Source organism: Pleurodeles waltl, chromosome 11 (assembly GCF_031143425.1).
Source record: "Pleurodeles waltl isolate 20211129_DDA chromosome 11, aPleWal1.hap1.20221129, whole genome shotgun sequence".
NCBI lineage: Eukaryota > Metazoa > Chordata > Amphibia > Caudata > Salamandridae > Pleurodeles > Pleurodeles waltl.
Window position 1 is genome coordinate 338,703,381 of NC_090450.1, and position 15,295 is coordinate 338,718,675.

Below are 15,295 nucleotides of genomic sequence, written 5' to 3' on the forward strand. Positions count from 1 at the left end.
CCTTTTGGTGAGACATTTGACAGCCACTGTTAAAACTGAGGAACGTTGTCAGTGAAGTGTCGCAAGAATGCAACTGACCATGTAGATGAGGCCTGGAAAAACTGGAGCTGATGTTGATGCCTATACAATGCTGTCATCATGTCCACCAGTGACACCTGGCTCTGCTTTGGAGCTACTGCTGGTGAAAAGTTTTCCAGACCGGCATAACGCCTAGGTGGATATTCTTAAAGTGAGAATTGGACAGGAAGCTCTATTCGTCTGAAATATAACTATAAGAACAGGCCAGAGTCAAAGCTACTTCTTTGGCTGTGGAAATCCCTTTCTTCTATTTAACAAGGCTCTACTGGAATCTGTTTTAACTGCCTGTGAAAAGCCCTTATCAGGACTGTGGTCCAGGGGCACATTACTAGGCACCACAGGGTGCAGGTCCCGAAATTCTCTTCAGACCCACCCTATGAGAGCCGGGTGGTTAATGCTTTGTTTTCCAAACAAACCCCAATGTTGTACCGACAGCCCCTCCTGTCAAAATGACTGAATGCCCTGGACCGGAAGGTTTTTGCTTCAGACAGTGGCATACTCTGTAGGGTCAATTCCACATGTCTATTAGGCTACTGTGCCCATGCTTTGGGGGGATCAGCCAAACAGGCAGTTATAAGCCTACCAGAACACATGAATGAACCATTTTGTGATTTGGTTTCTTACTACTTGAAAGAATATCCTAAACCGTGGCTTAAACTCCCTGCATACCATGGGCTGGTGTATTGGCACTACCACCACAATGCAACCCCATGCCTGCATACATTTTACTGGCTTTTCATGAGATGTCCAGGCCATAAGACATTCGATGGCAAGCAGCTTTTCTGATAGAGTCAGTTCTTCCCTGGAATGCTTCAAGAATAGCAGGGCTGTAGCCCACTCACTGGTCCTTGGCTTCCCAAATCGTTCTTTCAATAGGACAAGTTCAAGATGCTGGAATTAATGGAGGCTTATATGGGGAACCAACACTATGAGTTCACAGTCTTGCCATTCAGGCTGATAATCACGCCTGTTGTTCTCACAAAATGTATGATGGCTTCATGGTTATGGTCAGGAGTCCACCTATTTTCATACCTGGATGACTGGCTACGGAATGCAAAGTCTCTGGCACTGTTTGAGGAACACTTTGGGCACACATCTCTTTTCCACAAGTTGGGCTTTACTATCAACACTCATAGTCCCACCTCACTCTAGCATATAGATTGACCTTCATTGGTGTGGAGCTGGACAGAACCTGTGTGATTTTTTTCCCTTCCCCTCCTCAGAGGATCATGAATATTTCTGAGTTGACTTTCATGTATCTCCTCTCTCTACAGACCTTGTGTCTGCTTAGCCTCATGGCGTCATGCATCTTGTTGGTTTCACACCAGTTTGAGGATGAGGGTCATCCAGTAGTCTACAAATGAAGTGGCTCCCAAACAAATGAAGCCCATCAACTCAGATCTCCCATTTGGCCTACTTGGACCTGCACTAGTGGAAGTACCTCTTCGGTCTTGAGGTGGGCCATCTGTTCAGCCATCTGCGAGTACAGGTTACTGTGATCACAGATTCCTCATAGCTGTGGCACTTTTCTAGGTGACAAGGCAGCATTGAACCTTTGGTGCACCTTGGATCAGCATCTACATATAACTATGTTAGAGCTATGGGTGGTCCACCTTGCCATGAAGTCATTTTGCCCTTCCATGTCAGGGAGTACTATTCAGTTCTTGTTGGACAACACCACTACTGTATCAACAAACATGGTCATGTGGGCGGGGTGAGATGATTTACCAGTGGCAGTGTGTACAGCAAAGGGGATTTTTGGAGGTAGTGGACCGTCTGGCAAACTCCCTCAATGTGAGAGAGGATGCTATGTCACATCTTGTGGGAGCTTTGAGGGAGAACTATATCCTGAAGTGAAGAAGATGATCTTTTCCTGATTGGGCTGTCCTCTGTGGATCTCTTCACTGTGGCCCAGAACAGAGAGAGTTTGTTCATACATTTGATTCTGAATGGCTCCCTGGTGTATGCCTTCAAGTTCAGCTGATCTCAGGGTCTGATGTAAAAGTTCCCAAATGATGCTGTTTCTGTCAAAACTCCAGCAGAAGGGCACATCTAAGACTGATCACACCAGAATGAGCAAGGAGGTCCTGGTGCAACAATCTTTTGGCACTCAGCATTTGCCCAACTCATCCTCTTCACAGCAGGGTAGCTTTGCTACTGCAATAGGATGGTCAAGCCTTCACCCCAATCAACAGATGTTGTGGCTCCCAGTATAAATATTGAACTTGGTCAGCTAGAGCCCTTCTAACTCTAACAAAATTGCAGACATGTTCTTGGCTGCTAAAAACACACACTGCAAAATCAATAGGTCATCGGAACAAATTAGTGCAGTGGTGTGGGTCACAAGACTTGTACCCTTTGAATTTCTCCTTCTGGTGTTCACATTTGACATTGACTCTTGCACGGAACCTGGCTGTCCTGCCTTCTCCCTCATCAGCAACCGTTGTATAGCTCACCTTAGGTGTTACAATGTTTTGAAAGGTCTACTTTACCCATTTCCTCCCACTCCATTTATAGTTACCATAGTGAGCTGTGTATCTTGTGTTGTCTTTTTTAATGGCATCCTGCGAGAAAATCATTCTTCTTGCCCCAATCACCCTCATTTTTGACTGATAATAGTGGTTCCTGACTCTGATTGTGCCCTGGGCTCTGCTAACCAGGTCCAGGGCAAGTGCTCTGTTTAGAAGGTATATGATAATTAGCCATAATTACTGTGGGCTCTGACAGCCTACCTGTAAGTCCCTAGTATGTGGTAGGGCATGGAGGTTTAGAGGTCCAGTACATTCAATGCACTTAAGTGTGAGCTATTGTGTTGCCTGCTGTCATTTTAAAAGCCAGCCCTGACTTGCAGGCTGCTTTTAAAATAAAACCATGTCCAAATTCGACTTTGGAATTAAAAGTACTTCAGAAGTCTTAAACAACCTTAGTTTTGTATAAATGTCACCCCTAAGGTCTATCCTAGGTGCCCCAAAGGTAGGGTGCATTTTAATAATAAGAAAAGACATTATAGAAGACATTATAAAATATGTTTTATATGCCCTGGTAATGGAAAAACTGACAATTTCATTTTCCCCATTGTAGCACTGCTAGCTTCATAGGCTAACATGGGAAGGCTTTATTAAACCTTAATAAAGTCTAATTTCTGACAGGAGTGAGCTAGAACACAAAAACCGATAGTTAAAATAAATCCAGCAACTTGCCAAGGTTAGATTTATTATAACTATTGTAGGAAAGTAATTTTAGAACTACTTTCCTAAAGTTACCTATAATCAGCCCTGTAGCAGCCTCTTCTCATCGGTCAGCCTTTGACAGGCTGTGGCAAGCTGCTCTGATGAGGTGTGAAGTGGCCATGACTGAGACAAAGGAGGCATTTGGTGGGAGGAGGTCTGCAACAGAAGATGCCCCGGTGACGGGAAAACTGCTAGTTTCTTTTTCCCCTCTGTAGCACTGCTTGTTCCATAGGCTAACATGAGAAGGTTGTATTCAACTTTAATAAAGTTTAATTTCTGACAGGGGTGAGTTAGAATAGTCATTCAAAGTGTCACAATAATAGCTATTATGAATCCAGCAACTTGCCAAAGTTAGATTTATCATGCCTATTGCAGGAAAGTAGTTTTAGAATGGCTTTCCTAAAGTTACCTAAAATCAGCCTCTTAGCAGCCCCTTCTGATTAGTCAGCCTTTGACAGGCTGAGTCGAGCTACTCTGATGAGGTGTGAAGTTGCCTGGGCTGAGACAAAGGAAGCATCTGGTGGGAGAAGATCTGCAAACCCAGATGTCAGGACAGGAAGGGGGCTGTGTAGCCAAGCAGGTCTTCAAAGGGAGAGGGACAGATAGTGCAAGATCCAGGCCCACCCCCACTACCTTCACCTCCAGCCAGATGGGAGCCCCTGTAATGGAATTACGAGAGGGTCTGGAAGGGGTGTGTAGAGGAAAGTTAGTCACATCTGTGGGTGAGCTTAGCCAGACCTGAACTTCCAAGAGGGATTTCCTCCATTGGAATTTTGTGAAACAGTGCTTTCTAGGACTAAAATATGCCAAACATCTAAGGAAGTTGTCATCACAGAGGGTGGCACCCTGTACCTCATTGGTCAGGGGTGCCCCCTGCTTGCGAGTCCAAAAACCTGGATAAGTATGTGAGAACTGCCCAGCAACTCAGGTACCTGCAGGAGGAAATGTGAAGAAGAAGCACTGCGCTGCTGAACCTATGGTCTGCACCAACACAGGATTGCACCCACAAAGACTGCACCTGCTGCACACTCTGAGCTTCACCAAAAACAGGACTTTGCCTTGCTTCCAGGACTCAGGAGTGGACTCCCCGAAAATAATAAGTAGAAAAGAGCTACCAAAAGTCACCTGCATCACCTCCTGCAAGAAGAGCCCAGGTGACCAGTGTCCTATGGACTTCTAAGAATTTGACCACGTGCATTGTGGGAATTATAGTCCCAACTTTCAAGGAACATCTCAAAGCTTCTGGAGCCTTGGCTGGTGTTGTAGTCCCTTCAAGACCCCAAAAAGTCCTTCTAGAAGACGATCCAGAAAATTGGAAACATTTGGACAATCTGCTGGAAAAAAACTCCATAAGTTGACCGAACTGTCGTCGAGAGTCAATCCGGTGACTTTGAACCACGACTCTTCCTGAAATTCAGGTTTACCCTGCTGAAGCTCCAGAGCTCTTTGCCGTCACGACCACATGGTTGTCGCTTTTTGCTTTTTGGTGCTAGAAAGCACATTTTTACATTTAATCTATAAAAAATCATATCTCCGGTTCCCTACATTGGATTTTGTCATTTTGGTGTCATTTTAAAGATAACAGTATTCTCTATTTTTATAAACTCTGTGTTGGACTTTTATTGTATGTTGTGTCTTTCTTACTGTTTTGTTGATATTAAATGCTTTAAACACCTGTCTCCTAAGTTAAACGTGACATCTCATCAGTCAAGCCACCAAAGGTTGAGCTAGGATTAATTTATTGAGAATCTGACTGGACCTTATTTGTGGTTGTGGTGTTATTACTAGCTGTAGGTACCTACCTGCACCTACTAATAAACCACTTTCCAACACATGCCCGTTTGACTTAACACTTTCAAGGAAGCAGCAATAACTACTGCACATAAGATGAGAACATAGGGCCCTCTCAGTTCATCTACCTTTCAGAGTTTTCTACCAGGACAATATGGTGCTGTGTACCTGCCTAGCCTTCTTGCCCAAGGTGATTTGGGTTTTCTGGTTTTCCATAGAGCCCATCCAATCACTATTCTATTGTTTTTCACTCCCCCCCTCATCCCCCCAAGGAGGAGAACTTGAGACTAGATTCCAAGCATGTCGTCTCTTGCTAAAGCCACTGCACTTGATAGGAAAGCATGGCCTAAGGTAACTATAACTCACGCCCTTGCCATGCACAGTATTTTCGTCAAGTATTACTTCAAATATTACATTGATATTATCAATGATATGAAAGATGGGATGAGTGCCATAATTTGTAAGGTAATTAGCAGTGCATGGTGAAGGGGCGAGTTATAGTTACCTTAAGGCACGAGTTATAGTTACTTGAGGTTACTCTAACTATAACTGGTGAAGTTCTATGATTTTGTACATTTAAAATCTGAGGCTAACTATAGCGTCCCTGTAACCTTTGTTTCTTCAAGTGAATTTCTATGTTTTTTAAAAATTCTATTTCCTACCTATATAACATCCCTGTAACCTTTGTTTTCTTCAGTGAACTTCTATTGTTTTTTTAATGTATACTAATTTTCAGAACTATTTGCTAATCCTTCGACCGTGCACAGCAATGGTTGGCCAGCCAGGCCCTGAGGCCAACCCCCTCTAAGCACCCAACCCTTCATTGTGCATGGCCTTCACCTGTGTCAGTCTCTGCTGCCAACCCCCCTAACCACCCAACCCGATGCTGTGCATGGGCCTTTGCGCATGCACTGTGGAAGTTATCCATGGCCTCTCTGGGTGTGAGAATAGATGTGAGATATTGTATCTGGGGATAAGACTGGTTGACACTGTCTGTCTGGGTGTGAAACTGCATATATCAGTGTTTTAGTAGGTGTGTCAGTATGTGAGTGAGCCTGTGAGTGAGTGCAGCGGGGTGTCAGTGAGCCTGTAACTATCTGAGTGGGTCTGAGTGGGTGTGTGAGGGTCTGACTGTGGCTCAGAGTGAGTGCATGAGGGTCTAAGTGGGTCTGTGAGTGGGTGCGTGAGCGTCTGAGTGGATCTGTGAGTGGGTGCCTGAGTGGGACTGTTAGTGGGTGTATGAGTGGGGGAGTTGATTGAAAGGGAGAGTGAAAGAAAGGGAGAGGGAGAGAGATAATTTTTAGTCTTTGATGTCTGATATACTAAGAAAGAGTTATTTGTTTCCAATTTAAAATCAAAAATGAAATGAGTCCAGCTGGACTTGAACCCCGAAGCTCATTGTGAAGGACTGTGTTATTTCTTTTTTTTTTTTTTATTAAATAAAACATCCTTTTTGGGCTTTCAGGGAACGCAAGGGAGCCCTCAAAGGCTCCGCCAAAACCCCTATATATTTTTTATTCATTTAAATATTATATATTTAATAATAATAAGCCCTTTACCGGCTACCTGGCACTGAAGGGGAAGGTTTAAGGCTTTCCCTGCGGTGCCATTGCTTCAGCAAGCAACAAGCTGCTTTGACTACAGCTTGTGGCTGCTGAAGCATTTTTTCTCTGTCCTCTACTGTTTGACCGTGGGACCTGCTTTAAAGGTCCCGCTGTCAAACAACAGAGTGTTTGCTGTGGCTTGGCTGCAGCTGGCCCTGGGGGTGGTGGTACTCAGGGCCATCAGAGGCTCTGGGGGGAGGAGGGTGGGAGGTGCACAGCCCCCCCTCCAATGAGAATAGCCCCCTGGGGAGTGGTGGTCCCTGGGGCGCCACGGGCCCCCTTGCATATTTTTAAATGGATGCCCCGGGGGAGGTGGTGGCCCCCAGGGCAGTGGGCGAGCTGGCCACACTGCATATAAAACAATAAAATCTCTGGGAGGTGGTGGGCCCTGGAGCTGTTGGGGGGGGCTGAGAGGCCCCACACAGTAAATGTTTAATGCCCCCGGGACCTGGCCTACCCAGGGCATATAAAAAAAAAAAACAAGCGCTTATTTTTTTTCCCCCATTTTTTTGCTGTGAATTTGCATATGTCGTGAACTTGCGGCAAGAAAATAATTTTAAAACCTATTCTAAGGGGTCAGGGAGTTTCTACCCTGGCCTGGCTGCCAACACTTCCATATATAAACACTGCTGACAGACTGTGAAATATGCTTGTCAGCAAGGTCCATAAGACCGAAACGCGTAAAGCCTTTTACTGTCAATGAAGATTTAGAGGCTAGGTCCCACTGAAATAAGATCTTCATAGTGGGAATTTCAGAATCTACCAGCATGGGGCGGCCAGATCAGTTTGTGGAACAGCTACTGATTGACCTCTTTGATCGTCAAAGCTTCACAAACACTTTTGTAGTAAAATGAGCTCATCTATCGCTGGGACCAAAACCCCCATCTGGTGCCCCTCCGCAACCTATAATTACCCAGCTGCTAAACTTTAGAGATAGGGATGTGGCGCTCAGGCTGGCCCGTGAACGAGGCCCACTGAAATATCAGGTAACAGCCATTTCACTGTGTCCAGATCTCACCTTCATGGTACAAGAGGCCCACTGGAAAATCCAGGAGGTTAAGAATATACCCTGCAAGAAAGCAATTCAATATGGTATGCTGTACCCTGCCAGGCAACGCATAGGTATCAACAGAAGGGCTTGAATCTTCGACAACCCGGTGGAAGCACTCACCTTCTGAAATCACTACATCAGGAAGGGAACGCCTCTCCACGACCTACAGCGGGCCAGATATGTCATAGTCATCTCCCAGAGACGACCTCTTCAGCAATGAATCAATATCATGATTTGACACTCTATGCATGGCCTACTCGCCCTAATGGCCATACTTCAGTGACGCCTCATGTCCCCATTGCCGGACCCCATGAGACAGCACCAACCTTAACTTTGCCTATAACTAACTGTGATCCCGGATTATCTTCCTAATACATTCGGGCACCAAAAGCTGTGGTGTTGCCCACCCCGTGGTATATACTGGGTTATGATGTCCTGTACATTACATATCTTTTAGTTGATCTTTGAGGGATTCACCGAGCAGTTTAAAGCTCTGAGTGGGTGAGGGGGGATTGGGCTGTTAGTTGTTATGTTGATTGTATTGTTTTTCGGTTTTGCACCATCTATCACTCCTTTGGGGGGTTCACTCCTACACATACCCAACCTCCACAACGGACTCACTCATACCTATGACTAAGACACTGACGGAACAAAGCCTACAGAATCCACGGAAGAGCACACAGGTACTAACCCATCGCAATAGGCATGAGGTGAAGATTGCCCCAGGGGGCTCCCCAGGCTTTGCCAAAGCTTGGGGTCACTATAGGTATTTCTCTAGTTACAGTACATACTCTAGAGGAGTGTGTACACTCATATATAAATCTGTCTCCTTCTGTCTAATTTCTAGCTTTCTAGACCAAGAAGGTAGAAATGTGATACTACAAGGCCCCCTACTTCTCGTAAATGTGAACGCACCAAACACTGACACCCCAGATTTTTTTCATGACTTATCCTCACTCATGATCTGGTTTGACACCATCCCCGTCCTGCTTGGGGGGGATTTAAACATGATACTAGACCCTCCACTGGACTACACCGGGTTGCATGTGGCCAGCAAACCAAAGGCCGCAAAGGTGCTCCAGGACATTGGAGACACATTTTGTTTGTGAGACGTGTGGCACCATTTCACTCTACCACTCCTCCCCCCCATACTCATTTTATTCTGCACCACAAGCAGCATTGATTACTGGCTCCTGTTGGTAAATGTCCTTTCATGGTCAAGCAGTTTCCATTATCTGCCCTGCATGTTATAAGACCACTCTCCTGTCAAAATACTTTATGACATTCCACTCCAGAGACACCTAGAAAGGCGGTGGCAGACCCCTGGCAATGCCCTGATGGATGTGATTTTTCGCACAGAAGTTAAAGATGCTATCCTGGAATATTTTAAGCTAAACACAGGTGCAGTGGAGCGACAGGCCACTCTCTGGGAGGCGTTCAAAGTTTACATCTGAGGCGTGTGCATCTCTAAATATACAGGAGTCTGCGATATTCACCACAGCATTACACGTTTTGAGGATGAACTTGCTATCTCGATAAATCAGACATGGCACAAGCAGGCACAGCCCAGCTCCATAGGCGCTCTCTGCTGATAGACAAATTTTGCTCGTTGGCAGAACGTGAGCCCGCCTACCTGGGTAAACATGCTAAGGCCCGCCTCGGGTGTACATTGGCCAATCTCCTTTGCCCAACCTGGAACCTTGCCCATATAACCGCCCTTCGCTCAGAAGGCCATAAAGGCGCCACAAGCACCACTGACATTATTGCAACACTTTTGCAGCATTTTGGCAGATTATACCATTCCAATCTTGAGAAGAACAAGGCCAGAACAGCCTACCTCCAGGAGGTGGCTATGGTCTGGATCGAGGATGCACAATGACAATTCCTTAGCGAACCCATATCCACTGGCGAAACTGCGCAAGCCATTGATGCACTGGATGGCAACAAAGCCCCTGGCCTTGATGTCTGCACTAGCGCTTTATATTAAGCTTATAAATCCCTCCTAACCCCACATCTACTCTAAATGTATGCTAAGGCACTTGAAGATGGGGAACTTCCAGCTTCCTTGCGTGATGCAGTGGTAACGCTACTATTGAAACCCAATAAAGATCCCAAAGTTTGCCCCTCATACTGCGCGCTTTCGTTATTAAATTTTGATAATAAAATTTTAGCCACAGTCATTCACGAGGCTAGCTCTATTAATAGATCGGCTCTTTTCCCCTGTTCAAACCGGGTTCGTGCTTCACAAATCAACGGCCTTCAATCTCGTATGGTATTTGCAGTCCTTAACCGAATCTCTCCGACTGTACCACCACAGTCGCCCTCCTCGATATGGAGAGGGCTTTTGATTCCTTGGAATGGCCCCTTTTCCGAGCAACACTGGAAAAACTGGAGCTCCCACGGGGAGCACTAATAATGATCCTGTACTTACTCGCACACAACTGCCCGCTGTAGGGTCAATGGAGTGCTTGCTGACCAATATGCGATTGCCAGGGGCACGCGGCTGGGGTGCCCCCTGGCCACGTTACTCTTTATTATTGCTATGGACCCATTGGTCCGCCATTTACAGGTGAAATATATGGAACGGGGGGCTCAGATTTAAACACAGTCCACTACTAATCTCAATGTATGCAGATGATATAGTATTATTTATTCATCACCCAGCTCAAAATCTTATTCTGCTCATTTCAGAAATCACCCTCTTCTGGAGATTCTCTGGACTAAACACAAACTAGTTGAAACCAAAGCTTTTCCCACTAACCACCGCAACTGCTGCGGTGACCTGTGACTACCCAATACAATGGTGCAAAGACTCTATTAAATACCTGTACATCATACTGCACAAGGACAAAGAACAGGAGTTTTGCTTAAATTATGGACCAGCAGTTGAGAAACTAATTGCCCAGACTGAGCGGTGGATACGACTCCTTCTCTCAATAACTGGACGAATAGCCATTATTAAAATGGTTATCCTTCCCTGCCTTTTATACCTCTTTCAAAACATTACCATATCACTAACTAACGCTTCCTTTGCACACTCTGAGGTCTCCTGACTAGCTTGATGTGGGCTGGCTGGTGACAGTGGATCCGGTGAGAGACACTCATCCTTCCATTCGACAGGGGCGGTTTTGGGGTCCCCGACTTACAACTATATTACCTAGCAGCATAGTGCCAGTTCGCTTCCTACTGGTTCCACCCCGATGCCAGAATACCCTATCTACTTCCAAAAAAAGACCAAGCTGACAATACCTCCCTGTCCACCCTCTTTCTATGTGGAATTAAATTGGACATGGACAAAATCCAAACACATTCCACTACCTGCTGGGCAATGAAGAAACTTAATCGACTGCTGGGTGGTCTAGTGGAATTGCCGATCCTCGGTGGATTGAAATTGTTTTCTTGAGGCAAATTTAAGACTGCGAAGCCGTCATGGAAAAGATGGACTGATAACTAAAGGATTGGATTTCAATTTGTCGACAAAGTGAAGTTGGAAATAACGGGCTCATAATATTTAAATGGATGTTACAACTCTGAATTTATGAGAATTGTGAAATGAACAAAACTTATAAGTGGAGACATGATGAATAAAATCATGGACTAACAAATTGGATGTAACTGTGATTAAGGTTTGGGTTTCGATTGGCATATGGCATATGTGACAATAGAAAGAAGATGGAGATCCTTTTTTTGAAATAAGAATCTCGGCAATGTAATGTTAACGCCTTTCTCTGAGGTTATTATTGATGCTTTTGTTATTAATGTTGTTGTGTTGGAAATAATTTTGTTTTTTGTTGGTTAGAATCAATTATGGTTATTAATTGACATTTGATACATTTGATTATGAAGTGATATAACGAGTGCCACAGTATTGCTGTATGTTTTAAAGTGAATGTGATGCTATTGGATCCCTTCATCCTACATAGAGGGACAAGACAGGGTTGCTCACTGTCCCGCATGATATTTGCACCGGGCTGGAGCCCCTTACCTGACTGTGGGTCAGGAAATATGCCCTGATGAGAGGCTTGGCATGGGACGCAACATGGGATACGTGAGTCTAAATGTATGAGGAAAATGTCCTACTATACATGGCAGATCCAATAGTGACAATGCACAATCTTATGGTCTTTGGTGACTATTTGGGATTCCGCATTAACTGGGATGGCTCGGTCCTGTAAACCCCTTTTCGGGTAGCCCTGGACTGACTCATTACAAAGGCCGCACAGAATCAAACCTGAGGGATTCAAATACTTAGGTGTGTATGTATTAAAAGAGACATGGAACACTTTTAGGCGCAACCTATACATGGTCCTCTGAAACTTTAGCAATGGCGTCACCCACTGGCAAGCACAGTCTTGGTCTCTAAAGGGAAGGGTGTTGATGTTTAAAATGGTTGTGCTGCTAACATTTAGTTATACCCTCCAGAACAATCCCTATTGGGTTCCAGCAGATATTTTTTTGTTGTTTTAAGTAGAATTGAAATTACCATTACTAGGAGACGGATAGCTGTGGCCACGATGACAAGGGGTGTAGATGAAGGGGGAATAACCCTTCCTGACATTCAAAAGTATTACTTGGCCTGTCAATGGGCTGTGATTACCAAATGGGCCTTTGTCCCCCACAATGAAGCCGGGAGGGTACCTGGCTTCATTATACTGCAAGAAATGTAAATAAACATTGCCACAACACTCGTGAACCACTGTGAAAGTATGGGACAAGGCCACACAACACCTCAAATGAGGAGTGGTTATAACGTAAAAACACCACTGTGGGAGAAGTAAGTGTAAAAGGAAGTAGGAAGACTCAAGGGGTTTTCCAAATAAGATATAATAGAAATTGTAAAATGGGAGACTCGCAAGGGACAGATGACATGCTTGCCTTTGAACAGCTACAAAGAGAGTATGTTATGGCCGACAATGAGATATTTAGATATTTGCAACTGAGGCACTGCATTAATGTGCACTTATCCCAAAAACACAGTTATGCAGGACGCATCACCTCTGGATGACAGGATTTCACTTGAACCCCTAACACAGAAGGTGCTATCCCTCATATGTAAGAAGATCATTAAAATTTCAGGTAGGGGGATGGGAACTGGCGATTAACTCCACAAGAAAGTTTCCAGTAAAATCCGGTTTCAGACTAGTCCAACTAAAATTGTCACATAAGGGTTAGCTAACCTGAATATATCTTGCAAAGATTGGGACTGCACCCACAAACCTATACTTTAGAGAATGTGGACACCAAGGTACCTACCTCCATGAATTATTGGATTCCCCCAATCTACTAACTTTTTGCAAGGGCATGGAAACTTGTCTTGATAATATTGTGGTAGCAAAGGTACCACCAGACCCAAAGATATATAAATATATATATATATATTCAAGATACTTGGGGAGAAAACGATTTAACTAACTGTAGAAAGATTCTTTTGCCCGACCAGGAGTAATGGTTGTCAGGCGGGACATTGTTAGTCACTATAGCCTCAGAACTACAGCGATGAAAGAAAGACTTGGACTGGTGTATGATGGAGGAGAGGATGCCGAAAAAGTGGGATAAGAATGACGTGGCTACCTTTGGTAGTCGATGGGGGAATAATGACAGGATAAATCAGGAGTGCATAACGGTATTTTTCTGTGAGGCCTTGATGCAACAAGAACCCAATCTGCATAAATGGAACCGGACCAGAATTCCTCACATGACAACACTTCGTTTGGTGAAAGATTGTAAAAAGTATGCCTTTTTATTTACTTAGGTAGTATGCACTTGTTAAACAATTAACATAATTTTAAAAGAAAACAGGAGGAAAGGGCAGCAGTTTTGTTAGACTAAGCAATGTTCTTGAAGTCGTCCAAGGCTGCATTTACCGCAGTTTTCGGTGCATCTTCCGGGAACAAAACATTTCGTCTAAGAGGAGGTTGTTTTGTTTGTTGAAATCAAAGGTTTGTGTGAAAGCTGCTTTGTAGCTAGCTTTCCAAGGAACAATAAATTGATGATCAGATAGGACTTAGAAGGGTGACAATTTTTAGGATAATGAAAATAAAAGAAGGGATTATATAAAGGGGCTAATGCATGAATATATTATTTGTTTTTCGATTTCTATATTCACGTGCCAACAACAAGAAGTAAACAAAGAAATCTCCAGCAGCTTGATCGCAGCTCGTTTTGCACAAGTACTAGGGAGAGTTTAGTCATTACGCGTAACGTGCAGACAAGTAATATTTCTATGAGACTTCGTACAACGCTAGAGATATAAGGATATATAAGAGATAAAACACTCTGAAGAGCGTCCTTCCTGGTTCTACAGACCCATGTGTCAAAGAGAGATATCTCCTGTTCCCGAGCATGAGGGCTCTGTAGGGGGTTGTGCTCAGTTTAGCAACTCCTCCTCACCACTTCCGGTGCTGTTGTGTGCAATGTTTTCATCATACCGCGGGTGAACAGGCACTTTCTGACATGTTATTTTTATTTGCCTTCGGCTATCTCCTCTCGAGTCTGTATTTATTATTTCTTATAAAGCACGCTTAGCGGAAAGGCCACCAACGTCTTTCAGCGTGAAGTGATCAGTGGGAAACGCTCTCTTTCAGGAATGTGGTCCAGTCCGGCACCCAAAAACACTGCCTATGCATCCCCGTCTTCAGAAAGAGCAACACTAGTGATCCAGAACCTGGAGCCCAAAGTTCTGCCAAAGCACCTCAATCTTGAGCTGCAACTCCATCAGCATGTCCAGCACTGCTGGGGGTCACCATGCACCTCACCCCTGAACTGCAGTACTATTGCCAAACTCAATTGTACTAATTGTATCGATGTATGAGGGATAAAGGCTTGAATCTGCAACAAGTTATTTCGCACTTATGCCTTGCATGTTGCACACACATGACACTGCACGTTTTCCACAGTTATCTTTACGGAACCGCAGCAGTTGCTTACCCAGCCTCCTCTTCTCTTCAGCCACGTCACCAGGGTCTTGCGCACAAACTCCCCCATGCAATCGACGATCGTGTGCACCATGGCAGGCTGCGAGTGCCTGACGCAGTCCACCGCTAGCCCGGCAGCCACAGCGTACAGTGAGACCACTTTTCCCCAGGTAATGCCTGTAGTGACATAGGAAAATAGGGATTTTCTGTCAGACCAGAGTGGCAAATAACACTAATTTCATCGCGGAAAGTAATGTCAGGAAACTAACGACCCAAGCTGCCTAGTAAATAAAGACCATGGGGTCAAATGAAAAAATATGTCTTTAGATCGCAAGCGATCCGATTCTGAGAATCTGGCCGTTTGCAACCGTAAAAATAAATTTTTCAACATTGAAAAGGCAAATTGCAATTCAGTAACTTGTTACTGAAGCACATTTTGCGTTTGCAACCCAATACCGATTCAGTTATTCGAGTAGGTGTTTATACGGTGTTTCCAAATAACAAACCAAAGTGGTATATGTGTTAATGTTTTGTGACTGAATTCTGGTTTCAAAATAGTAGTACTTTATCACCAATTAAAAATTGGTGGTAACCCATTCAGAAATGGGAAGGGGTCCCAGTGCGACC

The 15,295-nt window shown here is 44.5% G+C and overlaps 1 protein-coding gene across 1 annotated transcript in view; it reads right to left on the reverse strand.

Annotated features, from left to right (window-relative positions):
- The window catches only part of BOK (BCL2 family apoptosis regulator BOK), a 157,841-nt gene that overhangs the window by 43,891 nt on the left and 98,655 nt on the right, over positions 1–15,295 (reverse strand). The window contains exon 3 of the mRNA XM_069213630.1: positions 14,682–14,845. Within this exon, the coding sequence (XP_069069731.1) occupies positions 14,682–14,845 (164 nt within the window). The remainder of the gene's footprint in view (positions 1–14,681; positions 14,846–15,295) is intronic.